We start from the raw sequence: 27,885 nt of genomic DNA, 5'->3' as shown, positions 1-27,885 counted from the left end.
GACCAGCCTTGACCAGTCTGGACGCCACGTCCACCCGCATAAACAACTCGTATCTATTGACCAGAAACGAATATATCTCTACGCATGCAGACTGCGACCAAGGGCTGCCGCAGTCCCTCGTGCCAGCTGCCAGATCGCCCAAACTATCGATATTCTGCATACAAGCGGCGCGGCCTGCATGACCTCTTTGAAGGTGACAACTTCTTCTCCTTCTCCCCCGATGACCAGATCAAAAACCGATTGAAGCGCGCTTACCACTCCACACTACCCCTCCCAAAAGCCTTCGCCAACAGCACAAGCTATTGTGCTTTAAGCCTGGCCTCAATTTGTTCTGTGTGCTTACTCGTACAAGGTGTGCCTTCTGCACGCCATGCCAATGTCTCGTCAACCCCCCCGGGATGCCCGACTGATCAGATTCCACGCTGGCGATCGGAGACCTGGTGACCTGGGTCACTGAGCCCAAGCCGAGAGATCTTCGCATGCTGCACCCGAATCCACTTCCCGGACATTGGCCCCGCTGTGATGCTGGAAAAGAGTGTGACTGCTGGACTCTAGTGTGCAGAAACTCGTGTCATTTCCCGAACCGCAGCCGTGTTTACTTTTGTTTCTCCCGGTTTCAACGGCAGTGGTGCCGTACCGGATCGAATGGTCCGGAGAGCCATCGCAAGCAAGAGGTGTATGGCTGGGGAACAAAGCTTTTTCCTTAGACACATCCTCTCAACTTGAGCAGGCTGGGAGAGACCTCCGTGCCAAAAAGGTAGAGACTCCGCCGCTTTGATGGGTGTGCTGCTTCATGCGCGATATGTCTGTGTTGTGCCTGTACTCGGTGTGTTGTGCCTGTGCGTGTTTTTTCTAGTCTGGAAAGCACTCGAAGTGCTAAGGTTGACCTGTTTTCCGTCACGTTCATGCAGACACTATATCAACAACGACCAACTTGCTAGGAAGCATTACCCATTGCTGATGCTCTTCCGCTCAATCAAGTGTCTTCGTTGGCCGATTCCATTGTCGTGTGGAAGCTTTCGGCGTCAGAGTTGCCGTCGGCTTGCTCGCCAAAGTCGTCCTCATCTTCTTCCTCCTCGCTGTCACTGCTATCGCTGCTGTCCATCTCTTTAATGCGCAAATGTTTTGGTACAGCCGTTCTGTAATATCTTCTGTAGACTTCCTGTCGGGTTTAGTCCTCTCCAACCTTGAGGTTGAGTAGCCTCGACTTTCTCACTTGGAGATACTCAGCGAATGTGAGTAAATGGCGCTGCTGGTGCTGGCGAGGGACCTCATCATGCTCGTCGCTGTGGTTGAGAACGTTCGATACATCGTAGCCGCACTCCTCCAGAGTTTCCTTCCACTCGACACTGTATCCTAACTTGATTGCCACGTCTGAAACGCTCTCCCCTGAACGGTTCACCGCAAAAACATCGGCACCAGCAGTGACCAGGAGCATTAGCACATCCTTCAACTGCCCATCGTGCGCTTTGGTGACAAGGCTTTCGTACATCGTTCCAGAGTACTTGGCTCTCGCTACGAGTATCTGACGAAGGTAACTTTCTCCCCTTCCATTGCGGAAATACGGATCAGCTCCTCCTGCTCCCAGGAACGCGATCTTGGAGGCCGTTTCCGTCGTGCACTTTTCAAAACCGACACTTGTCAGTAACTCCAGAGGACCCAACGGCGAGTCCATTGTTGGGTCGGGGGTTATAAGCGGCTCAATGAGGTCGAACATTAACTGGAAGGTTTGCTATCCTAAGTGAGCATTCTCTCCTCTCTCGGTCTAGCAGACTAGTCGCGCATCACTCACCCTCAACGACACCAATAACGACATTGATAGAAGAGGCACATTACCATTTTGTGCAAGAATTGCCCATGGTAGAAGCGACACCTTGGCAAGAAATCTGCTTTCGGAGACATTTCCTGGGGCATCATAATCGCCTGCATATGATTTTGACAGTTTGATAAGTAGATCGAGACGCCCTATGGCTGTTTCTAGGGTTGCAAACCGCGTCCTTCCCAATGTTCGGACATTCGGTGCTGGAACTGTGGTGAGACTCGGTGGCTGGAAAGGGTTGCGCTCAGCCTTGTCCGAGGGACTCTCCCCTAGTCCTTCGCTGCGTTAGTGATTCTGCTTATCACATAGCAATGTGGAAGACATGAGGTCATATTGTGAACTGACCACTAGAATTTACAAGTTCCAACTTCTGTGTCAGCTGAAAAATGCTTCGCATAACTTCAAGGTCATCTAAGTCCCGTCCACTGACTGCCAACCCGGGAAGGCCGGTGCCTGTTTGTGTCAATATTTTCATGTAATCCAAGATCTGCACTAGATCTCTGACGGTGACTTTGAGGGTGATTTATGATATGTTAGTTATGGATTGCTCAGTCAGTTGAATGAGGCGAAGGAAGCTGGCTGCAAAGGGGTCGTTCATCTGGAGAATTGAAGAGGAGGCTTGTCGCGATGTCGTATTCTGTTCGGCATTCTCGCATCTCGAGAACTTCCAGTCATGGTTGTCCACGTTACGTTGCAACTCTTTGATACCTACACAGATATCACTCAATATATTCTGGTCCTCTCGTGACATGCGCAATGTTTGTGCTACATTTCCTCGTAGGTCATCAAACTTTGAGTGAATCTCGGAAAATGCTGTCAGAGCCGTCTGACGATGTTGGACAGAATCGACAACATATCGCGATAGAGCCTGCTGGATAGCACGGATCCTTTGGCCTTCCGCCTCCTGTTTTCCTGCGATACGATTCGCAACTGTCCTTTGGGATTGGAGGTTCATGTGCATTGAAGGCAGTAGTGCTGTGGAGGACTGGACGTCATCCAGATGAGAAGAAACTTGAGCAAATTGTGCCATGGATGTATCCTCGAGTGTTCCAATGCGGCTATTCGAGTTGAGGCGATTTTCGTTCCTATTGCATGGGTTGGAGAATGTCATGGACCTTGTTCAGTGTGCAGCCGTACATCGCAATTCTCGTCAAGAGGCCAGAGAGAAGTTGGTTATAGTGCAAGACTTGATGCCACCAATTATCGATGTCACGGTCATGATTCAGCCTCTTCAGGGCTTTCTTCAGTCTTGTTCGAAACCCCTTTTCTGCAGGACGACTGAATTGGCCCGACTTTTGTTGAATTCCAGATAGATCCTGCCTGCGTTTATCCACCAAAGCCTGGGAGTCTTCGAAAAGCCTCTTGTCAAGGTCTCCCTGATCTATGAGGCGCGTCTCGTCGAGGCTTTTCATGTAAGTAATGAGGCGTTCGAGCTCGTCCACGGCGGATGCTAGGTTTATCAGTCCCTGGGGACATTCGCCGTAATTCCTTCTCAAGTCTCTTATGACCGTGGAGACTTGGATGAGGGTAGACGCCAGAGTCAACAGAGATTGCAGCAAATCATACAGCTTCCAAATTATATTCGGTTTCCGAAACAAGACATGTATGGCTTTAATCTAACAGCAAGAAGGGTAGGGGTAGGAGGAAGAAAGAAATGTAAATCAGGCTGAGACAGGAAACGAGGTTCGACTCGCCTCAGCCTCAATGGTGCATTCACATAGCCTTGATAGTCCTACCGAGTACACCTTGCTGCGTGGAGCTTTCCAATTGGGGGTAAAACGAAGAGGGTAGAAACCCTGGGTCAGTTTGTTGATGACAGGCTAAATCATGATCCCAGCCCTTGCCATGGGAGGTACCCAAGGCATAGACAGGGCTAACAGCCCCGTAGATCCACGTCGCATGGTCATGGAGGAAGTCATTGGAAGACAAACACCCATCGGATTTCGGAGAAACAAGTCATCCGGCTTGGCAGCCTTATCGTTATCGCTCACTACGGTTTGTCGAGAAAGCAAATGCAACATCATCCTGCAGTAGATTTGGCCGTCGGTCATTTCCTGTGCAACCTGTGCGCTTGCTTCCTAATCCGCCGCAGCTCTCTGTTTGACTGTATCTGCATAAATCTGTGGCCTTGGAGCACGTTTAATTGCGTCTCTACTCATATCTTCTTCCCTCTGTTCCGCAGATTGACACGCATCTTCTGCCGCTCCGTCGCATTGAAACACAGCAACGAACATCACCCGCTCACACACACCCTGACAGCGTGTCTACCATAGTGGCAGCTGGGCTGTTCCGCTTCCAACCTGTACTGAACTTCAACTCTTCATTCGTCTTTACCTGCCGTGCGACTGGTCCCAGTTTGCGACCACCAATTCACCAAGATGCCGTCGGTCTCGTTTGCGACTTTCCTCATCATCTGCCGTAAGACCAATCTAAATTTTCCCCGGCGCAGGTCGCTTCGAGAGCGCTGACATGTTGGTGATGCAGCGGTCTCCTTCTTCCTGGGCATCGTCTTCTCTCTTTTCCCCTACGACTACCCACTTCTGTGGTCCTCACTGCCCACACCAGCCTCTCACTTTGACGCCATCGAAGCACACCTGAAACTTCTCCACAATGCCCCGAATCTGATTGTGCGCATTCTACACATAATGCTGGGCGTTGGCATCTTGGGCCTTGTTATTAAGCTTTACAAACCCAGCGAATCGAACCTGCTCTTTGATGGTGGCAGTTTGGTGTTGTACATGGTTGCGGTGATCGTGTATATTGCGAACATCGTCAAGGGATTGAGGATTGTCAATGATGGCACCTACGGTTTAGGCATGGAGAAGTTATCACAGGACGAGCTTGATGAGGTGAATTCGCGCGGATATGATGTAACCTCGGGCGACAGCGTTCTTGGACGTGAGGACAACCTGAAGGTGTTGGCTGCCAGTAATACCATCCTGGCGCTGGTGCTTGTTGGCGTGTTGGTGTTGCAGTTCGGTCAATGGTATGCAGACCGGGCAGACGAAAATGCCATGAGAGAGTTCGAGGCCAAGGAGAAGGCAGAGCGCGAGAAGAAAGAGAGCGAAGTTTCCAGCCCCACGGTAAAAAGGCAAAGCAGTGGGAGAGAGGGAAAGAAGACCAGGTGAAAGGGTTAATATTGAGTGAGCTGCTTGGAGTGTGTGAGAACGACGTCTTGCCTTGCCACGAGCGCGGCGACATTCTTGTCACCTTTGGTGCACCTGTCTGGATATTTATGTGAGCTGATCAAGTACTTTCGGGAATGTGGGTTCATAAGCCATGGCCACAATGTACATCAACATCATTCTCATTGCTTTTGCTTCGTGTGCCTCCATATCAAGAGGACGGAGGAGACCTTCTATTGTATTTTCGAGGTCTGTGTGAGCTCATATACCTAAGCATCCGCTTCTCTGAACAACATGTGTCTTGGAAAGAGAGTTGAAAGGATATAGGGGGGTTTGAGAATAGATTCCATAGGACTAGTCGTCTTCGATTTCCCGGCTCGTATAGCGGATCGAGTATGTTCTTGAACCAACCCGATTGTCCATCTCAGCCACTTCCTGATTTTATCGATTCTTATTCCTCTCTTCCCTCTCCCGTTGTCTCTCCTTCTTCTCATCCTTCCGCCGCATCTTCTTCATTTTTCTTCTCTCCTCTTTGCTCACCTCTTGGTTGTTTTTTGTCGCCGTCGCCGTTGGCTGGGCTGTGCCTGTGTCCTTTGCTTTCTTTTTGTTCGCCTTCTGTGCTCCGCGATCTGCATCTGCATCTTCGTCGACTTCTCGCTGCTCACGTTTCCTTGCTGTCGTCTGCGTCTGCGTCTGTTGCTCAGCTCCATCGGAATTGTCATGTTCTACAGCTTCTGGTTCTTCCGAGTCCCGCTCATCGTCAATGTTTTCCACCTCGAGTTCTGGTTGAGGTTCATCTTTGGCGGTGTCGTACTCGCGGAGTTCAGTCTGTGCGAGGGCATACGTCTCTGCGTCTTGCCAGTCGTCCTCCCCTCGGTCTTGATCTAGCGCCGCCCCGGCCTCAACCTCAGCGCTGACTTGCGGGTCCTCGACGCCTTCTTGGTTGATTGAGTAGATGATTTTGCGTTTCTGCTTCTTGGATCCCGGGGCTTGCGGGTCCTCATTTTCGTCGTCTTCGTCCAGTGCGCGTTTCTGGCTCCCCCTCTTCCGCGGTGTTTGACCTTCTTCCGTTCCTCCCAATCCTCCGAGCTCTTCGTCGTCTCCAGTATTCTCACTCGTTCCTTTCGCTTCCTCTTCCAGACCAAGACTCCCACCGATCCGCTTCCCCTCCATCCCGCTCAAGATCCTCTTCAAGTGACTGAGCGTCAAATTGGGTGTCGATCCACTAGACAGGGCCTGCGGCCCACGCTCTGTCAGTGTGCTGTCCGGTCTGTATGCGGCGTCATTTTCCGCGCGGTCGAGGAATTCCGAGAGGAAAGAGTGTGCGTGGTAGTGTGTCAGGCGGGTGGTAGAGTGGTGCACCGAGGTAGGTAGAGGTGTCAGGCCTGCTGAAGAGGCCATCGCTGGGATTGGGACAGATGAGGATGCGACGAAAATTGGATGCTGTTGTGCCCTTTTGTCCTTTTTTGATGCGGGGAGTGTGAGCCAACAAACAAGAACTCAATCCAGGTTCTCACAAGATAGAATTCTAGGACAAGAGTATATTGGTTGTGCGGCGAAATAATCGCAAGATGTAGGTGCTCAACCGCTGCCAGTTCGAGCAGTCGCAGAGAGAAATTGAAAAAGATTCTCTGATAAGATTAGATGTGATCCCCACTTGTATAGCCTTGATCGGACTTGGCTTCGCTTCTCCAAAATACGCTCTGGCTCATGGACCGAGGCTGAAAAGGTCCCAAAGTTTGGATGATCGAGTAATCGCATTTTCAAAGGTAAAGGTTCCGACTTGCGACATGGCCCAGGTGGTTTTACTTCTTCCTCCTCTCGCGTTGCTAGCACTCCAGGCGCTGTGATTGTCTATTCTCTGCTCTTCTTCTCTCTATCGGGACTCCTCTCCCTCTAATACAGCGCGTAGGACAAATTAGTTGTGACGATGCCTCTCGCGACGATCCATCTCGTTTCTCTCTCCCCTTCAACTGCCCTACCCGACTTCCTCAACAGTGTCAGGACCTCGTCTCTGCAACCGCTGGTAATCTCCAAAGTGATTCGCTGGATCATCAGACCAACCAAGATCGATGCCGACCCGCTCCTCCACCCGAAAAAGCCATGGGATGTGCTCCTCATCGTCCTGGGCACTGATGCCCTGCCCCCATCTGTGAAGGAGAAGATAGTGTGCCACTGGACATGCTCGACGGGGATCCCCAGCCGCTTGACCAACGACTTTGCTCAGAGGAACGATAAACTGCTGCATCCGCCGGCCTCGGAGGTGCCAGCACTGACCGGCTCGCTGGACAATCCACGGCTGGGGACTTCGTCCCAGACGCTCGAACTCAGCGTGGACCTGCAGTCGTGGATCCAACAGTTCTCGCACACCACGGCGGGAAAGTCGCCCTTGTCCATGCTCAACCTGCTAGCCTTCAAGCAGGGCATGAAGCCGTCCTACCTGAAATACGGCGCTGCCTTCGCCGAGTCCATCGGCGCCCGTCGCGGCGGCAACGCCAAGTTGGTTGGCAACATCACGCACCAGACCCCGCCTGAACAGTCGGGCGGCAAGTGGGACGAATTCGCTCTGGCGAGCTATCCCTCAATACTGCACTTCGCTGACATGTTGGCCTCGGAAGACTACCAGGCCGTGAACTTGAAATACCGGGTCCCGGCGTTGGAGGACACGTTTATCCTGTGTACGAGCGAGATCGAGATCGAGGATCTCGTCCAAGGTCAGGGGAAGCAGGGGATTGGAAGGAGAGCTATGGGTGGGAAGTTGTGAGACCGAGGCAGCAGGAGTCAGAACGAGGGGAAGACGAGAACGAACGACGAGGGGATTGCGGCCTGGGGAAGTAGTAGAGCGGCGAAGCAAGAGACGGGAGGTTAAGAGGTATGCTATCTACTACAGTAGATACATCTGTCAACATGGAAGACATCTCTGCCGAATGAGGTGACGTTAGGAGAAAGATATTTAGGGTTGAGATAGGGAATAGACCTGTGTACAGCCTGAATTCTATAATCTCGATATCTGACACATTATCCTCCTCTATGTGCATGGACACGTTTTCTAAATCACCTTCTTCCACGTTCGACGAGCGTCGCACATTCTTGCATCGAAACCATCGGTTGTTCCCTGTAATAACTGATCTTCAAAGGCACGGTCCTTATCCTGGACAGGGTTATTGTCCAGGTGCCTCAATTCCTGGCGGTTTCGTAGCGGAGGAATCACTTAGCTCAGCTTTCCCAGTCGTCATAATATCAGGGATATGTCTTTCGCGCCCCCCCAATGTATTGCTAGGAGCGTCTCGCAATTAGAGATCCAGTTCTGCTTGCAAATCTGCGGGCAACTTCTTGGTCGCTTTCTCCACCCAACGAATCCTATCAATGGGTGCCGCAATACGTTCGAAAGGTGCCTTGACGAAGGCGGTCGTGTTGTGCTGTTGGGCGTTACTGTAAAGCAGCCCGTAACAGAGGGCAGAAAAAGATTGTTTCGATGTCATTTTCGGGACAATGTTCCTATGAAGTAGTCTCTGCGTCAGTGATCAACTCCTCGCTTTGGTTGTCCATGAGGTATGAATGCAGATCCATGCGGGACGAGCATCCATCGGCGCAGGAGGTTGTGTGTAGTTTTGTTTTTGACTGAAATGGCTATGCAGAGCCTCCGACCAAAACCAGTTTGAGTTTCACTGCTCCGTGCGCGCAACTCAACTGTGCTGCGAAGTAGGCAGTAATTCGCGTCATATTACAAGGTTGTAGCTCTCCTCTTGGCTTCTGTCGACCTGACACGGTCCGGTATGAGCCAATTCTTCAAACATTGGCCACCACGTCCTTTGCGACCAACTGGTCAAGCACTCCCGGTTTCAACCTCATTTGTTTCTCAATCTCTTGAGGGGACTTGCCCAGCTCGTCTCTCAACGTGAAAGCCTCTTTGATATCTTTTACGCTCAACAGCGTTCTACCCGCAAAGCCAGGCCGACCTTGATTTTCCAGTTCCGACTCCCATTGAGCAGCGATTCGTTTTCTGGCGTGGACAAGCATCATGGCGGGATTGTTCGCGTCAGATGGGAAGATGTTTTGTCCGGAATGCATAGGTTGGCTGGAGGTTGGGAAGGTGTCTTCGTCTGGTCTTCTCTCCGTCACAGGTCTGGCCACCCCAACTCGGCGCAAAGCAGAGCCAAACTGTGGATCTCGTGCATCTAGCTCTACATGTTCTGTCTTTTCGCTTGCGGGGGGAGCAGCGGTTGCATTGGGACGGACTTCGGCTGCGGGCGTAGGTTTTATTGCAGCATCGGTAGGTGAAGGGGCGGAGTTGACGATAGACGGCGTCGAAGGATATTGGCGGCGAGCTGCAGCTCCTCCGGCTCGACCAGCAACCTTTGATGCTGAGGAGCCCATTTGTACTCGGTACAGACACGTTTCAGTGAAAGATGTGGGGAGCTATCACAGAATCACCAGCATCGTGTCAGTGACTTTACCTTCTCAAACGGTCGAGTCTCCACTCTGTCGCAAGGCTGAATGCGTCATAGCTCGTTCGGGGCTGCAGTGACCCCCGCCAGCCAATCGAAACTCACACCCAGGGCATCTTTTCCATCTCGCAGTCGATGTGTGAACGAGATCAAGTCAGAAATCTGGATGCGTTTTCCACTTTGGACACATTTGCCTTCTCCGTTCTCTCAGCTACAGACGGTGACATAACAAATCTCCCATCCCTGCACGAAACGAGGAGCATCTCCAAGGCTCATTGCTCTCCCCATCCTCTTCATCAACCACTGCCCCTCCCCCACCGCCTCTTCGGCCATGGAACGCAAAAACAAGCCCACCTCCATCCCAGTGTCTCCCCTAATGGCTCAACCCATTGTTGACCTCTCAGACAATGTGCTCACAGCTCGGCTACCGAGTGGTGACTCGGTGACAGTCTACCTCTACGGAGCGACCGTTACCTCGTGGAAGACCTCCAATGGTGCCGAGCAACTCTTCCTCTCCTCTGCCGCAGCACTGGATGGCTCAAAACCCATCCGCGGCGGTATTCCACTTGTCTTTCCTGTCTTTGGGCCTCCCCCGAAATCTCACGCCACTGGCCAGCTACCTCAACATGGGTTTGCAAGGAACAGCTACTGGGAATTTCTGGGGAAGAGCAGCAGCGAGTCCCTGGGGCGCAAGGCCGACGACAGTGTCAAACTCGACTTTGGGTTGAGTTCATCGATGCTCGACGAGGGCGTGCGGAAGAAGTGGCCTTTCGACTTTGGGTTGGTGTACAGCGTTACCCTGGGCAAAGGGAAGCTGGAGTGCCACATGCATGTGCAGAACAAGGGGGACCAATCGTTTGAGTTCCAGGTTTTGTTCCACACCTACCTGGCTGTCAAGGTAAGATCTCAAGAATCCAGGTCGTGGCCCCCGGTAAGGACAGAGTGTGACTGAACTGTGCCCAAAGGATATCCACAAAACCGCCGTCCGCGGCCTCCAATCCTCGCCTTACGTCGACAAGGTCCGCTCCGCCCAGACCTTTACCGAAGAATCCTCCTCACTCTCCTTCACCGGCGAGACAGACCGCGTGTACACTCCTCCTAGCGATGCGAAAGACAACACCCTCGTGCCCTTGACGGTGACGGAGAACGGCCAGGACACCTTTGTGATCACGCGGGATGCACTGCCGGACGTGACGGTGTGGAACGGGTGGGAAGACAAGATCAAGGGCATGGGTGACTTTGAACCCAAGGACGGGTGGAAGAGATATCTGTGCATAGAACCGGGCACCGTGAGCTCTTGGACGAAGCTCGAGGCCGGTGATGCGTGGGAGGGTGCTTGTTCGTTTGAGAGCAAACTCTAAGCCCAGCCTCAGGAACCGAGCACTCTTCCTAAGAGGCTGGGACACAGGGAGAGACGGAGAAGTGACTCGATAGAGAAAATTGTGGATTTGGAATTAGTGTTTCCCTTTCACACAGAGAACCAAAAGCGTCCGAGGAAAATGACATGATATGAGATGAACGATACGAAAGACACAGGGGAGCAGGGAGCGAGCATTGCATTGCCTGAGATCCAGCGGAGTTTGGGGTCCGAGTCCGTCCCGGCGACGAGGTCTACCTAGCCTGGACGGAATCACATCCTGGCGATCAAGAGCGGGAGCGTGGCGTGGAATAGATTTCCCCCCATTGAGGCATTGACACTATTGATACCAAGTCCATTCGCGATTGTGGTGACGGTCGTCTTTTTCCACTCGTCCATTCGTTGTTGTTGTGAGAACCTAAGGTCCTGAGCCAACTTGACTGGACGCATGATGAAATTCTAACGAGACGTCCATTTCGAGTATTTGCCAGTTTAACCACACGCTCACCTGTGGTTATGAGCTAGGTATATAGCGACAACGCGACCCCTGAGTGAGTAAATGAGGAATGAATGAGTAGAGACATTTTTTCATGATTCTAATAGTTATATCGAGGGACTCCATTGACCAGTTATTCCCTATTCTCAAATCCGTCCCCGTTCTCAAGAGTCCATTTCATATAATATATCTTTCATGCATCTTTTTCATGACGTCCCACCTTCCCTCCCCGTTCAATGTGATTCAATTCGGTTCAATTCAACTCGACCTCCATTCGAACGTCGTCGTCGTCATCTTCTCTTCCCATCCTGTTTATTGGTTGGGTTGGGGGGGGGGGGGGTGTTGGATAAATTCGATCCCATCAGTGATGGAGGCTCAGAGCGTGGTGGATAACAGCATTGTTTCGTGTTTTTGTCCAGATCCGATTTCTCGAAAAATATCGTCTTGTCTCATCTCGTAGATTTGTTAAGATGTAGAGCCATGAGAGCACATAACCGGGAGGAGGGGTCTTGGTCGGTTCAACCTCTGGCTAGCTAGCAAGCAAGGAAGCAAGAATGTCTCTCGCTATCCGCCCAGCACACTCTGTCGTACGAGGTAGTAGGCTCTCCTTGGATGGACGGGCACAGAGCACGTAGAATATCTCCCTCGAGTCGACCTCAAGTCGGGGGCAGTTCCATATCCGTTTCCACATATCTCGTCCCTGTCCGTCTGGCACCTACTAATACCCTTCCTCCACCCTTCCTTATCCTCGATCATTCTGTTCTGTCTATCGAGGTCGATCCATCTATTCCCGAAGCCGCTCTAGCTCGGGCCTCACGGACTTTTTGCAAGTACTCCTGGTGTTCGCGATCTGTCGAATCACCCCCACCAAACCCGAAGGAATGGCGGCGTCCATTAGCCAATATACACAGATACGAGCGGGCATAAACTGGGTCGGGGATAAAGGCGGAGGAATAATGGATGTAGTGAATTGGGGGTTAGGACAGTCGTCCATGAACTAAGGGAAGAAGGATGGATGGAAAAACTTACACCTCTCCCACAAGAAATAACTGCTGACAATCGCAAACGGCAGCGCCACCACAAAAGTGGTATACCGCGTCGACGCCTTTCTGTACCGGGGATCCTTCTTCAACTGCTCGAGCGGCAACTCGGTCAGTTTCGGCGCGTTGGGCACCTCGGGAGGGATCGTCGGGCGCGGCGGCATGGACGGTCTCGACCCGCCACTCGCGTTGGGGTTGTTTTGCTGACGGGCCGCGAGGGCGATGGTGGTGGACATGGGCAGGGCTTTTGTCGACGAGTACCCGCGGACTTGGTGCTGGGTTTGGGCGGTTGCGATAGGGGCGGACAGGACCGAGGGCGGTGGGTAGAAGTGTTGCTGTTGACTGAGTGAGGCGATTGTCTGGGAGGGAAATACATGTACAGGGGCGGCGTCACTTGTCAGAGTGGTGTTGTGATTCATGTTCGGTGCTGCGTTTGCCGCAGCCAGCATGCTCGATGCCTCGTCTATCGAGTATCGAGGCCCGGTCGAGCTAGTCTCGAGAGTTGGCGCTGGTGCTGGTACTGGGGATTTTGTGTCCGCCCCAGAAGGGATATGTGATGACATCTCAAGTATCTCGGCTTCAATATCCCGCGACGATAAATGCCGGGCTTCTCTCTCGTTGACAAGCTTTAAAATATCTCGCTGGAGCTGACTCGATTTCTCGGAAAAGGCTTTGGCGTGGCCCAGGATCTTGGAGGTTGAGGTCGAGGACGAGGTTGACAGGCGAGACGTGCCGGGTTGTTGCGAGGTCGTCTGCGACGAGATTTCTGTTTCTCCCTTTTTGGCTGTGGCTTTTGCCTTGGTCTTTTTCCCCGTCACGGTCGCTGTCGCTGTCGCTGTCAATGTCGCTAAGCTAGAGGTAGAGGTAGAGCTCGCTGTGTCGTTTTGGCTCGAAGAAACCTTTGCTGCGGTCGACTTGCGAGCCTTGGATGGAGCGGCTTCTGGAGTCTTGACACCAGCAGCAGGAGCCGATGGTTTCCTCTTGGCCGACGCCGACCCTTTTCCTGAGGACACGCAACCAACCACTTCCTCCTCGACGGCGGCACCACCAGCACCAGCAGTAGGAGGAACTTGCTTTGCTCTCCCCGACCTCGCCGACGCTGCCAGAGAAGACGTCTTTGACGCCGTCGTCGCTGCCGACGAACTCGGCCTTCCTCGAGATTTCGGTTTCAGAGCCTGAACCATCTCCATCTCGGCGGCCTCTGTCTTGCTCTCCTGCTGTTGCAACAACACCACTCCCTCATCATCAAGACTTTGTTTCTTGGCCGGCCGACCCCGTTTCTTCGCCGTCGTCGTCACTCCTTGGACTTGGACTTGGACTTGTGCCTCTGCCATTGTTACGTGTCCGGTCTCGATCAATGCTCTTGATTTTGTACTTGATGACCACGAATAGCTGCAGAAATCCAACTGGTATTCTCGTCCGTCTGTCTTGCCCCCGAATCAAAGCCTGGGTGATATATTCCCGAACAAGAACAAAGTCCACTGTTCAGTAACACTACGAAGTACTCGGCACCCGTACTCGATACGTTGTGTGGCGACACAATGGCCCAATGCTAGCAATCAATGATGATGCCACCTATACTCGGTACACACGTACTCGGTACGCACACAAGTACCCAGTAATTACTGCCAAAGCGAGACGCGCCTTCATAGACGAGAACGCGCTATGGAGATTACCTGTTGTTACTTTTCTCACCAAAGTGGACAAAGTGGGGGAGCCTAAACAACTCGGCTGCTCGGGAACTCTGTACATAATAACTCAGGGGCGGCCACGCAGCCACGGAGCTACGGGGTGGCCAATGCGAAACGCTATTACGTCTGGGGGGCGAAAGATCAAAACGTCTTCGTCCTCGTCTTCGCTTCATCTTGTCCGGTTTCGTCTCGTCTGATCTTGTCCGGGTTCGTCTGGTGTCTCGTGTGCCGGAATGATATGTACTTGCAGGTAGAAGAAACACTGCTTACTTCTTACCAGAACTTCACACAAGTTCTTCTTATACACACGCACTTCCTCCGCGTCCTTCCCACAAATACTCGATATCTCCTCGTAGCTTTCTTGCCACAAGAATTACAATAAATACAATACAACAAAATAGGATATCGTGCCATGTCGGTCGATGTAAAAGTGATTATCTTGGGTAGTTTGATGAATACCTCGCCAGGTTTCCAATACCTACACCATAAAAACTCCCCCATGGGTGAATAATTGCCCATGGAATCTTTTGTTGCCATGTTGCTGTTGCCAGTCCCTCCTCAAACAAACAAAACTCAATGAAATGCTTGGTGTACAAGATGTGGTCGAAAACCATCTCCACGAGGCCCTGAAGCCACCCGACGCTATGCTCTATAGTAGTAATACCCCAGCGACCAGCTCGACTCTCCGCCAGTAAAACCGCCAGTGTTCAAACCCGATTGTGTCCATGTCCATTCAATCCGTGACTCTCTGCTGCTTTTCTCGGCCAACCCTCTTTTCTCTCTTCTTCCTCGCGCTTCTGATATCCCTCAAACCCTCTCAAAGCCCTTCCACGGTTGTCACGTTCCGCTGCCTGCCTCATGTGTTCGGCCGCTTCAAGTTTCTCATACATGTTGATGATGGTTCCTGGTCCGGGAGATTCTCCTCGCAATCCCCTCGGATCCACTCGAAACCTGGAACTCTTCGGTCGAGTCGACGATGAAGGTCGACGGTCTCCCAAAGGCTTCGGTGATGTGTTTTCTTCGACAAAGCTGATGTTACTGTGCGTAGTCTTCGGCGTCAGTCGCTCTGGGACCACCTCAGCCGCTCCGTTGGCTACGACAGGAGCCGCAAGACTACTCTTGCGCTTCAATGGACCCAATGGACCGAACGTAGCTCTTCGTCCCCGGTGTGATGTTCTTGGAGGCAAGAGCACCCCAAATCCGCCAGGCGCGGGCGAAGGCTGTGAACCAGAGTGTCCGTACGCACGATCAATCACATTCTGTGGTGGACTCATGGCTTTCTGCTGATATTGTACTCGTTGTTGTAATTGTTGTTCCCGCTCTTCCGCTTCCATGATCAGTGCGTGGATATCGTCGAACGTCATATTAAAACTCCACGATATCCCGCGGGCAGCCGCCCTCTTGCGGATGTCAGTCAGGGCGTTGTGATCATCCCTGAGTCGATCCTCGTATGTTCGTCTCGTTGCCGCAGAGTGAGGTATTGAAATTATGTTGTGATTCGGCGCTTCATAGACCGGTGAGTAGGTCTCGGAGGGTCGATAAGAGGCACCAGCCCCAAAATCATTCCGAGTTCCCATGCCACTTGGTGCCGGAGTGCCGTTTGGTGTTTGACTTGAGTTGTGGCTGGGTGGAGTGTAGAGCTGAGAGAGTCTTTCTGCATCAGTTGCACGGAGGATAGTGTTGACAGGCGCCGACAGCAATTCAGGTTCGAGAGGATTTGGCGAGGTTAGATCAATCGGGTCAAAGATTGTGCCTGAAGAGACCGGGTTTGGCATCAATGCTCGTGCAAGCTCGACCGAGTCTGTGCGATCAGAATTGGCGTCCTCGTCTTTCTCACACTGACACCAAACCTGCGTGTACATACGCCAGTCGTAAACACTCCCGGGCACGGTTTTTTCATTCTCGTCTTCCCCATCCGGCATCTGCAAGGCAATTTCTGCAAATGCCAGTAGCCGGGACGACGGAGAAAGGCAAGTCAGATCGCACGACCCAGGTATTTCGAGGGGATCTGGACCAGGCTCTGCAACAGGTTCCTCAGGATTGGCAATGAGGCGTTGAGACCTCCGTTTTGATTTCCTTTTGGATGCAGGAGAGCTGCTTTCCAGCTTTGGCTTTGGCTTTGGCTTTGGCTTTGGCGGCGGGCCAAACACTTCGGCTAGTCGCTTGGACTTTAAGACGACAATTTTGGATTTCTCGGTAGACGTATCGTCGGGTTCAGGAGCCTGCTCGACCTCGACGACATCATCCACTTCACTGTTCTCAGCAGAGATAGAGTATCGGAGCTTTGATGGGACTCTAGCAGCCGAGTGGGAGAGTCTGGCGGATTTGCGGGCAGGAGCGTCCTGGGCTTCGTCGGTGGCGGGACGCTTCTGAGATACCACAGTTTCTGACAATACCTTTGCGGTGGGTTTGCGTTCCCTCTGGGAGGTCCGCCGAGAAGGGGTTTCGACGGCAGAAACTGGTACCTCTCGGCCAGCGACTTTAGTGGGAGACGGGGTTTGGGTTCCGTTGACATTTGCTGCCGATGGGGTCTGCAGCACCTTTGGGGGTGGTTGGGCCTTCTCAGGCGTCTCTTTGGGCGCAGGAGATTTCGACAATGGCTCCTTGCTGGAAGATGGTGTGGGCTCTGGAGACAACCGACCTATTATAATCGTACCGGACGGTGGCGGCGAGTACCTTTTAGTGCCACCTAGAGCTTGCGCTTTGGCAGTCGGCTTGCGCACACGGCTAGAAGCTCGTCGACCACGAGAACTGCGTCGATCAGCCGAGGCGGGAGTAGTGGTGTTTGTGGTTGTGGTGTTGGATTTGGACCTCATGGTTGCTGATGACACGGGTTTGGCGGCCAGGGTGTCAGCGTAATCATCAGGGTCGCTCACCGACGTGGCACCCCCAGCAGACGTGCAGGTTTCGTGCGTCGACTGGGTGGGACTGGGAGTCGCCGAGTCTGCCAGAGAAGCAGAAGCAGAAGCCGAAGTCTTTGAGCGAGTCCGGGCGATGTTGAGTCTCATGGAAGGAACTGCCGGAAGTTGAGGAAGATTCCTTAGGAACATGGCCGTTTGACCAGCAAAGGCCACGGCGCGGGCGGGGGAAAAGGGAGAAAAAGTAGACGTGTGAGGGGGGTGACCAACGTGCTTCCTGATGCTTGAGAAGATGAATGGGATTTGATGAACCCGGAGGAGCGCAATGGTTCGACAGGATGATTTTGGTAGCGGCCACGAGCAACAGGGACGAGAAGGTCGAAAGAAGTGGCTCTAAATCCTGTGCGGGTTCCTTCCCAAATAGGCTTAGTGTGATACCGTGCCACTGCTGGGCTGAATCACCACCACCGATTGCCACTCGACCACGTCTTTTAGACGTTATGTTCAAGAGATGTCCGACAGAGGCTGCTGCAGCTGAAGAACGGAGGATGCAGGGGGAAAAGAGAAAGACGGAAAACAAAAAGAGAACAAATGGAAACCACAATCAAGGCTGCTCAGGGCTATACCACACCCAACCACCCATTTTCACCCCTTGATACAGACACACTCACTCACTCACATAATAGCTATACAATAAGCCTACACCTGAATAGTACTTTACTATTGTCTATCCCCCAATAAGTGAATGGTCACCCTCTGCTAATGGCACAACCCCAACTAAATAGGTGCCGGCTGCCACACCCTTTGCTCTTTGTCTCTCTCTCTCTCTCTCTCACACCCATTCAGCTGCCCAGTGTCATTCAAACTCCCGTACAACAAACAGGACCCTTCTGGCCCTCCAACTCCCCTCGAACATCCTCCAGTCTCCTCCTCTGCTTGCCACTGTCATCGAAATTGCCGTCATCCAACCACCCTTCAAACCCTTGCTTGACACCTCGCTGGAACCAGTCATCCTCAATCATGGAGAACCAACACGTATCTCGAGATCTCCCTTTATACACCATGTGTTTTCTAAAGACGCCCTCGAAGGTGAAACCAAAGCGCACCGCCGCTCTTTTTGATGGCGTGTTGAGGTTGTCGCATTTCCACTCGTATCGGCGATAGTGCAGCGTCTCAAAGACATACCTGGCCAGGAGATACAGGGCTTCCGTGGCGGCCTTTGTCCGCTGCAACAGCGGCGAGAAGAGGATGTTGCCGACTTCGACGACGCGGTGTCGGGTGTCGATGCGCATGAGGCTTACCCAACCAATGGGTTTGGCGGTTCGGTTATCCACGACGGCGAAGAACAGGGGATCCTCCGATTGAGACTTTGCCGTCACGGCAGCTTCAAAGGTCGCCAGTGACTCGTAGGGGTCGTCGAACAGATATGTCCAGAGACGGTTGTTGTTCTCGCCCTTGACGATGTCGTAGAGATCACTGGCGTGGGATGGCAACAGTGGTTCAAGCACCACGGTTGTCCCTGTCAAAGTGACCCGGGAGGGCCGTGAGCCTGGACCAGCAGTGACTGGAGGGCCGATCTCTTGATGATTCATTTTTATGCTGCTTCTGAAGCTGTTACCGACTTGCAAAGCCAGCAAGATGGGTATCGAAAGATGTGCTCAGATCGGGTTTCTTCTCTGTCGCTACCAGTCAATGATAAGAGGGATTTTGCCTTGTGACATAGCGCCTAAACCACTATCGACATTGAAAAACGCACCCTAAGACTGTCACAGGATTCTCTTCTTCTTTCTCAACCTGAAAATCAGGATATTACTGAGCGAATGTTCTTAACAAAGCCCCGGGGAAAATGCAGCGTTCCCGGCGTCCCTAGATACAGAAAAACGGGGGAGGGAATATTAGAGTCTACCCACCCACCAGCTTGTTTGTCGGTGATGGTGGACCTTGCACTTAGGCGAATTGGGCCTTAACAAGGGCCGATCCGTCGTGCCCGTCGTTTAACCATGGTGGCCTGAAGAATCGGAAATTGATCAAATAATCAGGTTCTGCTATTATTGATAAGACACTACTCGTACATTTTACAGTCTTTCTGTCGTTTACTTATAGGTCCAAAGTATTGCCTGCAATGCCGCGACTATCATGATGATAATACAAAAGCTACTGCTGCTTACCATCACTTCAGTTTCGTACATCTGTTTGTTCAATTCACTCCGCGCATAACGCCTTGGGCACGAATGGCGGAAAAAGATAAGCAGCGTCAAAGTCAACCTCGTTCATTACCTTGAGCATTTTGATGACCCAGCCTCACGAGCTCATCCGGAGTTGGAGTGCTCCAGAACTTTGACCGGCCGTTGAAATCTGTCAAGATCAGTACGAAACCCACGGCACGCCTGAGTTCCTCAAGCGTGTCATCCACTGGCTTCCATTTGAAAATCCGTGCTGTTGATAACGGTGCGTAGCTCACCGGTATAAATATCAAGCATTTCAATTGAGCATCACCGTGTAGGTGTATGCCTTGCTGTTGTTGACGGTGTGTAGCTCACCGCAGTTCCAGTCCACCCTGTAAAGGACGTGACTGGGACTGGCTAACGTGGGACTATCTGACATGATTTGCTGTTTTTGTGACGGTGGAGAAGCTCACCGTATGTATCGACTAATATTGAAGCAAGCAAGCACGCCTGTTGAAAGCGGGCAGAGTAAGGGATCACGAGTTGACCTCTGGTAATGATCGGGTAAGCAGGCTGCTGAAATGTTCAAGGTCAATGGACCATGAAGATAGGTCCCGACAAAGGAGGGCGTGCTGTTGTTAATGGGGCTGAAGCATCCCCTATGCGGCAGTATATGTTGCATTGTTGAATATCACAAGAGTCGACTGTACAACTCTTTGACCAAGGACTCTGGCCCAGTGTTTTGCCGTCGAAGAGGGCCCGTACGTCTCCGTCGTCGTTGTTTGGTTGAACTGGTCGCACGACGAAACCGCACAAGCCGGGGTGAACTCAGAGAGGGCGCTCCGGAGAAGAGGCCTAGAGAAATCAGGCGTACTCAAGACAGTGCCTCAAGACTGAGGCTCTTCCTTCTTGAGACCAGTGACCGTCTCCCTGTGTTCTTTTGAAAGCTTTGTCTTCACCACGAAGAGACTCGCAATAACACCGAGAGCACCAAGACACGTGAACATGATGAACATGTTTCTTATGCTCCAGGCGAATGCTTCCTTGACTGCGAGTTCTTGGGCGGGCGGAAGAGTCTTACCCACCATGACGTTGGCGCCGGCGTTTTTACCAGACAGTTGCTCCACGACTGAAGGCGGCAAACCCATCTGTTGCAATGTCGCCCGTCGAAGATCCATGCTTTGCTGGAACACAATCCCGCCTAGAATGACGCCTAACGAGAGGGCCAGGCTTCGAATGAAGGCCTGTGTCGATGTCGCAGTGCCGACACTGTCTTGGGGAACACCTTGTTGTATTGCGATGAGAGGAGGCTCAAACAGCAGCCCTGAACCAACGCCTTCGATTATTTCAAGGCCAATGATGGTGCCTGTCGAGGTGTGTGCATCCAATAAAATGAAGAGGCCAGTGCCCAGGGTCATTAAAATAGTTCCAACCCACATGGATGGTCTGTACTGGCCCGTACGATGTATGATCAAGCCATTGATGACACCAGTGCCTGCTGTGGCGACAATAAGTGGTACCAACAGAACACCTGATCGAAGAGGTGACGCTTCTTTGACGCTTTGGAAATAGAGAGGTAAGTAATATTCGGCAGCAATGAAGACCTAGATCGAGTCTGAGTAGAGAGTTTGAGCATATGCTAGTGCCAGAGGCTTACCATTCCGTGAGAGAACGTCACTAGCATGGTCGCAATGTTCCTGGTGCCGAATAGGGACAGGGGAATGACCGGGTACTTGGCCAATTTCTTCTCGCTGTAGACAAAGACAAGGATCATCAATGCGCCGAACACAATGAGGCAAATGACTTTGGCCGAACTCCAGGGATAGACAGATCCACCCAGGTCAAGTCCCAAGAGCAGCATCACCGTTACACCAAGAATTGAGACACAGCCAAACCAGTCGATGGCTTTGACCCCATCCAGTACAGGCGTTCGAGGGTTGTGCACGTTGAGGAAGGGCACAAGAAGCACAAAGGCGGTACCAGCGATGGGCAAGTTGCAGTAGAAGCACCATCGCCAAGTGACTTTCTGAGCAAAGGCACCGCCCAAGAGAGGACCGACCGCTCCGCTCAGAGCCCAGATCCCTTCACACAAACCTAGCCACAGGCTCCTTTCACGGACGCTGAAGAGATCGGAAATGCCGACATTGACCATGCAGATCAGACCACCCCCCGCTGCTCCTTGGATACTGCGGCCGGCAATAAGCATCTGAATGTTGACGGCTACCGCACATACCACCGAACTGGCGAAGAATACCACCACGGCGATGAGGAAAATTGGCTTGCGGCCCCAAATATCGGAAAATTTGACCCAGATCGGAGCGGCTGCAGCATTGGCTATGAGATATGCACCGCCGATCCAGATGTACCCAGCTGCCGAGTGAAGGTCCGCTGTGATTTTGGGAACTGCAGTGGCGACAATGGTGGCGTCGAGGGCGGCCACGAACAGTGAGAGATAAAGGGCGATCAGAATCATAGTGATGCGAAACTTGCTGCGAGGCTGCACCTGCTGAGCCGCTTCGGGCATTTCAGAGAGAGGTTCGATAGGCACATGATCGGTTGATGGATTTTGTATTCGCTGGGCTGGACCGATGAAGTCAACCTCTTTAGCTCCCTTTGCCTCCATTAGGGGAAGCCCAATCCCAGGCTAGGTTGTGTTTTTGCTTGCTTGCCAGCTATCCCCCTCGAAAGAAGGAGCAATTATTGTCGTGACGGGAGATATTGTTAGAGCTATAAAGGGGAATAGAGGGAGAAAGAGAGGGAAAGGCAGGGGATTATATGGGTTTGAAAGACCCTAAAAGGACAAGAAGACCATGGTAGGGAGGGAGGGGTCTCAAATGCTATAAGTAATACCCTGGGTAAACCTACTAGGATAGGTCCAGGTAAGTCGGTCAAAGGGCGGTGGACGTCAAGATCTTCGGTAACCTGGGATGGAGCGGCTCCTATGCGTCGAGCCGAATCCGCAGTAAATGTATGTACGAGCTGCTGCGAGTACGAATTGATATCTCGTAATCCGAATACCCTTTTGTGTGCTTGTAGACAAATGAAAATCCATCATGAAGTGACAAGAGTGGAGCCGGAGCTTTGCCGTGGCTTCAAGACGCAATTATGGTGACCCGTAGTGGAGAATGAATTGCTTGTATGTACTGGGTGAAACGAATCGCCTTATCCATCAACACCGGATCAGGCGTCAGAGAGCCCAGCTTCATCGTTCCATCTGGGAGCTCCGTCGTGGGAGAATAGGTAGATTGATTCTACAAATTCTGCGTAGCATGGAAAGAAATTCCTGACGGCTCCGGGGGGAAATGCAACTAACGACTCGACAGGATGGAAAGTATAGAGAAGAGGTAAGTGGAGATGGTGACAGGATTTCGATGGCTCAAAGAATGAGGATCTCTTTCATGTTGTGCAAGTCTTGGTGATAGGACAGAGGATTCTGACCCTGATCGAGCCTCATCGTTTGATTCCCGCAGCTTTGAATCTGCTGACCTTGCGCCCGTTCTCGTCTTCCAGAGGAGTTATCTCACCGTCTTCACTGTTGCCGAGAAACCCACCATCTTGGGAGGCTATGCGTTTCATCCTATGTTGCTGGTATTCCTTTGCGATCTCCCGTTGGTGGTCTTCTTCGGAAAAGTCATCTGGGCTGGGAGCCTTCGGTGCTTTGGAAAATGGCCGCTCTACCACCTGCGCAGTGACGACCGAGGATCGAGACTGAGGGGACGCAACTGTATCCTCAACTCTTTCGCTTGAAAATGGCATTGGAGAAGCGAATTTGGGCGTCTGCGGTAGAGATTCGCGCGCAGCTTTAAATCTTGACTGTTTGACGGTCTTTACGGCTGGAGCTGCCGGGATAGTAGGGGCTGCTTCCTCATCTTGATCACTCACTCGCTCGATGATTGAATCTTTGATGGGTCGCAACTTCGATGTTTGAGTATCTCCGAGCGGCGGTCTGTTTGGTGGAGGCATTTCTCCAAACGGAGGCTTTTCGTGAGCAATATCCAAGTCTGTGGAGAATGCCACTTTCTTTTTGCTGGGCTTCTTCTCCTTGATTGATTTGTCGGCTTCCGCAGACTTGCTCAGACTCGACTTCAAATTACTCTTCTTCGAGTTATCATGTCTGGCGATAGCTGCCTTCCGAGCTGCTTCGGCTGCCGGTGGCCGTTCCACATGTTTGACTTGCTCCATTGTGGCTTCAACTTCTGGTTGAGGCCCAATATTCTTCAGCCCTAGCTTCTCCTGCAATTCTTCCATTTTCTTTTGATAGCCGCGTGGCAGGGATAGAGGCCGTCTGCTCTTGCCAGATTCATCTTCCGACTCGTCCTCTTCGAGGTCCTCCAGATCCATGTCAGAGTCAAAGTCCAGGTCGTCTTCATTTTCGTCATACGAGATATCGGACGCCTCTTCTTCCAGCTCAAGCTCAGCTACAATGGCTCCAACTTCGTCTAAGCCGCGTGAGTATTCGAGCATTTCTCGGCGCAACTCGGCTTCGGCTTCCGTGTCATTTGGATTCGTCGGGAAGGCATCTGTTGAAGACTGCGCTGGTTGAACTGTACCGGCTAGTGGAGTGTTATTGAGAGAACTGCTTTCCCCACTCCCATCCTCATCCACTTCTATCTGTGACGCGGGAGCGTTTCCATCCGGGTGATTTGCTGGGTATTCGGCTTTCGTGATTGTGCCGTTTGTCTCCTCCAGATCATGCACACCAGCCCTCTTCAGTACGTCTATTAGATTGGGAGCGTTAGCACCTGGAGTCTCCACTTTGCTGGATATAACCTGTCCCATGTCGTCGAGCTCCTCGGTAATTTCGGCCAGAGGTAGGCCAGCTTCATCTCGATGATCGGGCTCCTCTGCGAGCAGTAAGGCATTCCTCCTCTTTTCTGCATCAGAGAGTTGCTTCCTTATTGTCTCAATATTTCGGATGACATAATCTGCACGCTTCGACACCAAGTCCACAAGTTGAGGAGGTCGGCGAGGCCGGGAGCTTTTATCCCTCAGAAGTTCCTGTAACTCAGTTTCGTCGATAATCTCTGGCTTGAAGTCTTTTGCTGCTTGAAGGCAGACATCGGGGGAGGCATCTTCGGGGATGCCCAGGAATTCTTCTTTGAGCCCCTCGTAGTCGACCTCAAGTGTTTGCCAGTGTCGGAGAGATTTGCGGAGCTTTGCAATGTTGTTCTCTAATTCGACCCGCTGTAGTTCAACTCGAGCAAGTGCGGAAGCGTCCATGGCTTACGAAAAGAAGAGCACACAGGCTAAGCAGGTGTTCCAAGAGGAGAAAAGAGAGTGGAGGTGGTGACGATGCGTGTTTTGGTGATGAAAATCTTCCACCAAGCCTTGCCGCCTGACTTTTTGGAAACGCCACTGTAGCGAAACGATTTGTCATTACAAATTTCGCCTGCAGCCTTGCACGTGCTCAGTTCCTTACACATTTCACTTCTCCAACCTCACATTCCTTGCTCTCTCCTCGATCTCATATTCCTTCCTCGCGAACCTGTAGCTGAGTATCCTTCGAGATGCTACGGCTCGTAGTGGCGACACAAACCAGGTCTGATCAAATTCGAAGCGTCGTCTGATCAAGGACCTATCAAAGGCAACCCCTGCTGATGAAGCGAGAAGCACCATGGATGATGATGAGTTGACCCGTACAGACTCTAGGTTACGCAAGATAGCGGCGACATACTGACATGAATCAACCAGCCCCAAACAAATGCCCCGTCTGTGGCAGTGATCCTCGGACACACCCAGGACTTCGCTTCAAGATCAACACCAAATGCTACCACCGGATCTGTGAAGGCTGTGTGGATCGAAACTTCTCCAGTGGAAAAGCCGAATGTCCCATCGGAGGATGTCATGTCAGTCTCTGGAAACGAGAATGGCGGACCCAGACTTTTGAAGATCTTAAGATCGAACGCGAGGTGGAAATTCGGAAACGGGTGAATAAAATGTATGTTGTCCTTGGTCCCTTTCCCACATTTGGCCTGACATAGACAGCCTCGACCGGCAGGAGGAAGAATTTGAGTCGAAACGCTATTACGATGACTTCTTGGAGCTTCGAGAAGAAATGATCATGAATCTGGTCCTGCGAACGGATGTGGCGGCTACTAACCGCAAGTTGAAGGAGTATGCCATTGCCAATGGTCTCAAAGTGGATACGAACGAAACTGCCGACCCCAGCACTAAAGCCTTGAAGAAGAAGGACGTTGACCCAACCGTTGCAGATCCCAGCGGTCTAATCAAGGGTATGAAGAAGAAGATCATTCCGGTGGCTGTGGCACCATACGATCCCTTTATGGGGATGCCGCGCAACAGAGATTACTACGAAGTCAAGGAGAGCTACATTGCGCGGGCAAGGGGGAAGCCAGCAGAAGCCATGGTTGCCGCAGGTTACGACTTTGGACAATACATGGACGAATGTCTGCTGCGGGCATTTGCGGGTCTGGGGGTTTTCATTCAGGATGAGATGGCGGCAAAGGAGAATGCAGCCGTCCCTGCACCGGGGTCCGGTGAGGTCAAGGTCGCAGACGACGTCTTCTAGCCGTCGTTGGGAGGTTGATGGCATGAGACGGTGATTTAGGGGACTGAAGCATTCTCAGGAAGGGATCGTGGTGATCATCTGCAACATGTTGGGGGATTTGGGACATTTCACCCAGATGGACCTGGATATTCCTTCCAATGCGATACTCTGTATATGATAAGCTGGAAACTGAAAGTTCCCATGGAGTCACTTCAGCCTGGTCTGTTAATGCCAAATCCACCTATTCCATCCAGGACTGTGCCAAGACGCTTGCCCCAAATGATCGATTTCGCGAAAACTGCTGCGGTCAGTGGGAAAGTTGCCCTCCGACCACCAGATGAAATCTTGGCGTTGGCGGTTCTCTCTCGCAGAAGCCAAACCACCTGGCACTGAGCAATCGCAATATCTGAGGTCCTGGTTGACTTGGGACAATCTGTGTCTGCGATTCTAGTTCTTCTTGCTCATTCCCCTTCTTTGCTACCATTCTGTACGCCCGTAAAGTTGCCTCGAGTCAACCTCCGCCACCAATGCCCGCACCCACAAACACCCTTCTGATTGAAGGGACGTTCACTGAACTTGCAGAAGAACTCGCCCAGTACATCGACACACTCGCAAAGTCGGAGGAAGGCGCCGGGGTTCAAGCCGAAATCGGACAACTACTCAGCACCATCAGAGAGTCTGAGCAGTCACAAGAGCCTATTGACGAGGCCGCAGTCCAAAGCCAGAAGAATGAAGTGTTGAAAAAGATCGTGACCAAGGCCTCAGTCCTCAACAGCGCTCCTGAGAGAGGTAAGAATACCCGTTGTGACTATCTCCGTGGAGGTGGAATGCTGACATCTATTTTGCAGAATTCTCCGCAGCATACAACCTCTTGATCAGCCTCTCTTCTCAATCTTCCATTTCCGACGGACTCTTCTCCAGAATATGCACGTATCTGTCTGAGCAGCCCGTTACCTCCTCTCCCACCTACGGCGGCAGCCTTGCGCTGCAGACCCTTACAACCATATTCAACGTCCTGCCTCCGACAAGTGAATCTCGCTACCATGTGTTCCTCGCCATCCTCAAAGTCATGCGCCAAACGTCTTCCTCTCAGGCTTTCGAGGCGCTCATCCCTCAACTCGAGACGAACATCCCCAACTGGCTGTCCGCATGGGAGCTCGATGACGAAGATGCCCGCAATCTATACGTAGGGGTGGCTGATGTGGCTTCTGCGACCGGAAATGAAGACCTCCAGTACACATACCTCCTGTCTGCACTGCAGACAATCCCTCCCGAATCGGCGTCCGAGGCGGAGAGCGCAGAACTTGCACGACGTGCTCTGCGGGTGGCATTGACAAATCCCGCCATAACGGATTTCACACCCTTGACTACCAGTGACGCGGTCGTCGCGTTGCGGCGTTCGGATAGCAATCTCTTCGACCTCCTGGAGATCTTCTCCTCAGACGATTATTCCTCATACACCGACTTCCTCGAAACGAACAACCTGGCAGACTTAGGCATACCAGATTCCGCAGCTGAGACGCTGAGCCACAAGATCCGCCTTCTAACACTGGCTACTATTGCCGCATCATCAACGACTCGCTCGGTTCCCTATAGCACCATTGCATCTGCATTGCAGATCCCCTCCGAAGACGTGGAGATGTGGGTCATCGACACCATCCGAGCTGGTCTCGTCGAAGGCAAGCTCTCCCAACTGAAGCAGGAGTTTTTGGTTCAGCGAGCCACGTACCGCGTATTCGGGGAGAAGCAATGGGCCGAAATCCAAGGACGCCTCATGGTATGGCGACGGAGTCTGGAGAGTGTGTTGACCGTTGTCAGGGCTGAGAGAGAAAAGTTTCTGAGGGAAGGGCCGACGTCGAACGGAGATGCGGGCGTCAACGGTTACGGAGGTGATGGGGACGGTCAGAGAAATGGAGGGGAACGCCAGCAGCAGAGAAGACAGGGTGGCGACAGGGGTGGCCGTGGACCGCGTCGCGACAGGGGAGATCAGCAGCAGCAGCAGGGACCTCGAGAGATTGAGGTAGGTGGTGGAGATTAGGAGTCTGCTCACTACCTGGGACGGTCGTCCGGGAGAGTCGATGCCTTCCTGGACGCTCTGCTGCAACGCCTCGAAGATCAGAGAGCAGCCGCGTGAGGCTTAAAAGAAATCGACCAAATCTGCACACGAACGAACGGAACGGAACAGATCATGCACGAACAAAATCCCCTACCACCTCAGAGGGCCTCGGAGGGGTCGTGGGGGGGAGGCATTTCCAAAGAGAAAACTTGAATGTACTTGATATGCGCAACGCATAAAATAGCTTCGAAATTAGAACATTGCTCCTGTCTTGTCGAGCATTTCTTTCAACACTGCTATCAACCATTGCTTGTGCTTGTCC

At 52.2% G+C, this 27,885-nt stretch overlaps 14 protein-coding genes across 14 annotated transcripts; 5 read left to right on the top strand and 9 right to left on the bottom strand.

Annotated features, from left to right (window-relative positions):
• Window positions 1–976: 976 nt before the first annotated feature.
• Window positions 977–1,675, bottom strand: Z517_02126 (uncharacterized protein; the record flags this gene model as incomplete). Its single annotated transcript, XM_013431237.1, has 2 exons — window positions 977–1,162; window positions 1,217–1,675. The coding sequence occupies 2 exons, from the start codon at window positions 1,673–1,675 to the stop codon at window positions 977–979; spliced, it is 645 nt and encodes a 214-aa protein (XP_013286691.1).
• Window positions 1,676–2,342: 667 nt separating this feature from the next.
• On the bottom strand, window positions 2,343–2,849 carry Z517_02125 (uncharacterized protein; the record flags this gene model as incomplete). Its single annotated transcript, XM_013431236.1, has 1 exon — window positions 2,343–2,849. The coding sequence occupies one exon, from the start codon at window positions 2,847–2,849 to the stop codon at window positions 2,343–2,345; it is 507 nt and encodes a 168-aa protein (XP_013286690.1).
• A 1,348-nt stretch (window positions 2,850–4,197) lies between these two features.
• On the top strand, window positions 4,198–4,947 carry Z517_02124 (uncharacterized protein; the record flags this gene model as incomplete). Its single annotated transcript, XM_013431235.1, has 2 exons — window positions 4,198–4,237; window positions 4,304–4,947. 2 exons carry the CDS (start codon window positions 4,198–4,200, stop codon window positions 4,945–4,947), a joined length of 684 nt encoding a protein of 227 aa, XP_013286689.1.
• A 438-nt stretch (window positions 4,948–5,385) lies between these two features.
• Window positions 5,386–6,345, bottom strand: Z517_02123 (uncharacterized protein; the record flags this gene model as incomplete). The annotated part of the gene is made up of 1 exon (XM_013431234.1): window positions 5,386–6,345. The coding sequence occupies one exon, from the start codon at window positions 6,343–6,345 to the stop codon at window positions 5,386–5,388; it is 960 nt and encodes a 319-aa protein (XP_013286688.1).
• A 529-nt stretch (window positions 6,346–6,874) lies between these two features.
• Window positions 6,875–7,708, top strand: Z517_02122 (uncharacterized protein; the record flags this gene model as incomplete). Its single annotated transcript, XM_013431233.1, has 1 exon — window positions 6,875–7,708. The coding sequence occupies one exon, from the start codon at window positions 6,875–6,877 to the stop codon at window positions 7,706–7,708; it is 834 nt and encodes a 277-aa protein (XP_013286687.1).
• Window positions 7,709–8,733: 1,025 nt separating this feature from the next.
• On the bottom strand, window positions 8,734–9,321 carry Z517_02121 (uncharacterized protein; the record flags this gene model as incomplete). Its single annotated transcript, XM_013431232.1, has 1 exon — window positions 8,734–9,321. One exon carries the CDS (start codon window positions 9,319–9,321, stop codon window positions 8,734–8,736), a length of 588 nt encoding a protein of 195 aa, XP_013286686.1.
• Window positions 9,322–9,723: 402 nt separating this feature from the next.
• Window positions 9,724–10,753, top strand: Z517_02120 (uncharacterized protein; the record flags this gene model as incomplete). The annotated part of the gene is made up of 2 exons (XM_013431231.1): window positions 9,724–10,290; window positions 10,358–10,753. The coding sequence occupies 2 exons, from the start codon at window positions 9,724–9,726 to the stop codon at window positions 10,751–10,753; spliced, it is 963 nt and encodes a 320-aa protein (XP_013286685.1).
• A 1,489-nt stretch (window positions 10,754–12,242) lies between these two features.
• Window positions 12,243–13,619, bottom strand: Z517_02119 (uncharacterized protein; the record flags this gene model as incomplete). The annotated part of the gene is made up of 1 exon (XM_013431230.1): window positions 12,243–13,619. The coding sequence occupies one exon, from the start codon at window positions 13,617–13,619 to the stop codon at window positions 12,243–12,245; it is 1,377 nt and encodes a 458-aa protein (XP_013286684.1).
• A 1,064-nt stretch (window positions 13,620–14,683) lies between these two features.
• Window positions 14,684–17,026, bottom strand: Z517_02118 (uncharacterized protein; the record flags this gene model as incomplete). The annotated part of the gene is made up of 1 exon (XM_013431229.1): window positions 14,684–17,026. The coding sequence occupies one exon, from the start codon at window positions 17,024–17,026 to the stop codon at window positions 14,684–14,686; it is 2,343 nt and encodes a 780-aa protein (XP_013286683.1).
• Window positions 17,027–17,694: 668 nt separating this feature from the next.
• On the bottom strand, window positions 17,695–18,426 carry Z517_02117 (uncharacterized protein; the record flags this gene model as incomplete). The annotated part of the gene is made up of 1 exon (XM_013431228.1): window positions 17,695–18,426. One exon carries the CDS (start codon window positions 18,424–18,426, stop codon window positions 17,695–17,697), a length of 732 nt encoding a protein of 243 aa, XP_013286682.1.
• Window positions 18,427–19,886: 1,460 nt separating this feature from the next.
• Window positions 19,887–21,622, bottom strand: Z517_02116 (uncharacterized protein; the record flags this gene model as incomplete). The annotated part of the gene is made up of 2 exons (XM_013431227.1): window positions 19,887–20,603; window positions 20,657–21,622. The coding sequence occupies 2 exons, from the start codon at window positions 21,620–21,622 to the stop codon at window positions 19,887–19,889; spliced, it is 1,683 nt and encodes a 560-aa protein (XP_013286681.1).
• An 827-nt stretch (window positions 21,623–22,449) lies between these two features.
• Window positions 22,450–24,219, bottom strand: Z517_02115 (uncharacterized protein; the record flags this gene model as incomplete). The annotated part of the gene is made up of 1 exon (XM_013431226.1): window positions 22,450–24,219. The coding sequence occupies one exon, from the start codon at window positions 24,217–24,219 to the stop codon at window positions 22,450–22,452; it is 1,770 nt and encodes a 589-aa protein (XP_013286680.1).
• A 458-nt stretch (window positions 24,220–24,677) lies between these two features.
• Window positions 24,678–25,528, top strand: Z517_02114 (uncharacterized protein; the record flags this gene model as incomplete). Its single annotated transcript, XM_013431225.1, has 2 exons — window positions 24,678–24,937; window positions 24,985–25,528. 2 exons carry the CDS (start codon window positions 24,678–24,680, stop codon window positions 25,526–25,528), a joined length of 804 nt encoding a protein of 267 aa, XP_013286679.1.
• Window positions 25,529–26,034: 506 nt separating this feature from the next.
• On the top strand, window positions 26,035–27,545 carry Z517_02113 (uncharacterized protein; the record flags this gene model as incomplete). The annotated part of the gene is made up of 2 exons (XM_013431224.1): window positions 26,035–26,296; window positions 26,356–27,545. The coding sequence occupies 2 exons, from the start codon at window positions 26,035–26,037 to the stop codon at window positions 27,543–27,545; spliced, it is 1,452 nt and encodes a 483-aa protein (XP_013286678.1).
• Between the last annotated feature and the right edge of the window lie 340 nt (window positions 27,546–27,885).

Source organism: Fonsecaea pedrosoi (genome assembly GCF_000835455.1).
Source record: "Fonsecaea pedrosoi CBS 271.37 unplaced genomic scaffold supercont1.2, whole genome shotgun sequence".
In the NCBI taxonomy this organism is placed as follows: domain Eukaryota; kingdom Fungi; phylum Ascomycota; class Eurotiomycetes; order Chaetothyriales; family Herpotrichiellaceae; genus Fonsecaea; species Fonsecaea pedrosoi.
The sequence above is the reverse complement of the archived record's forward strand: the minus strand, read 5'-3'. Positions and strand labels throughout refer to the sequence as shown.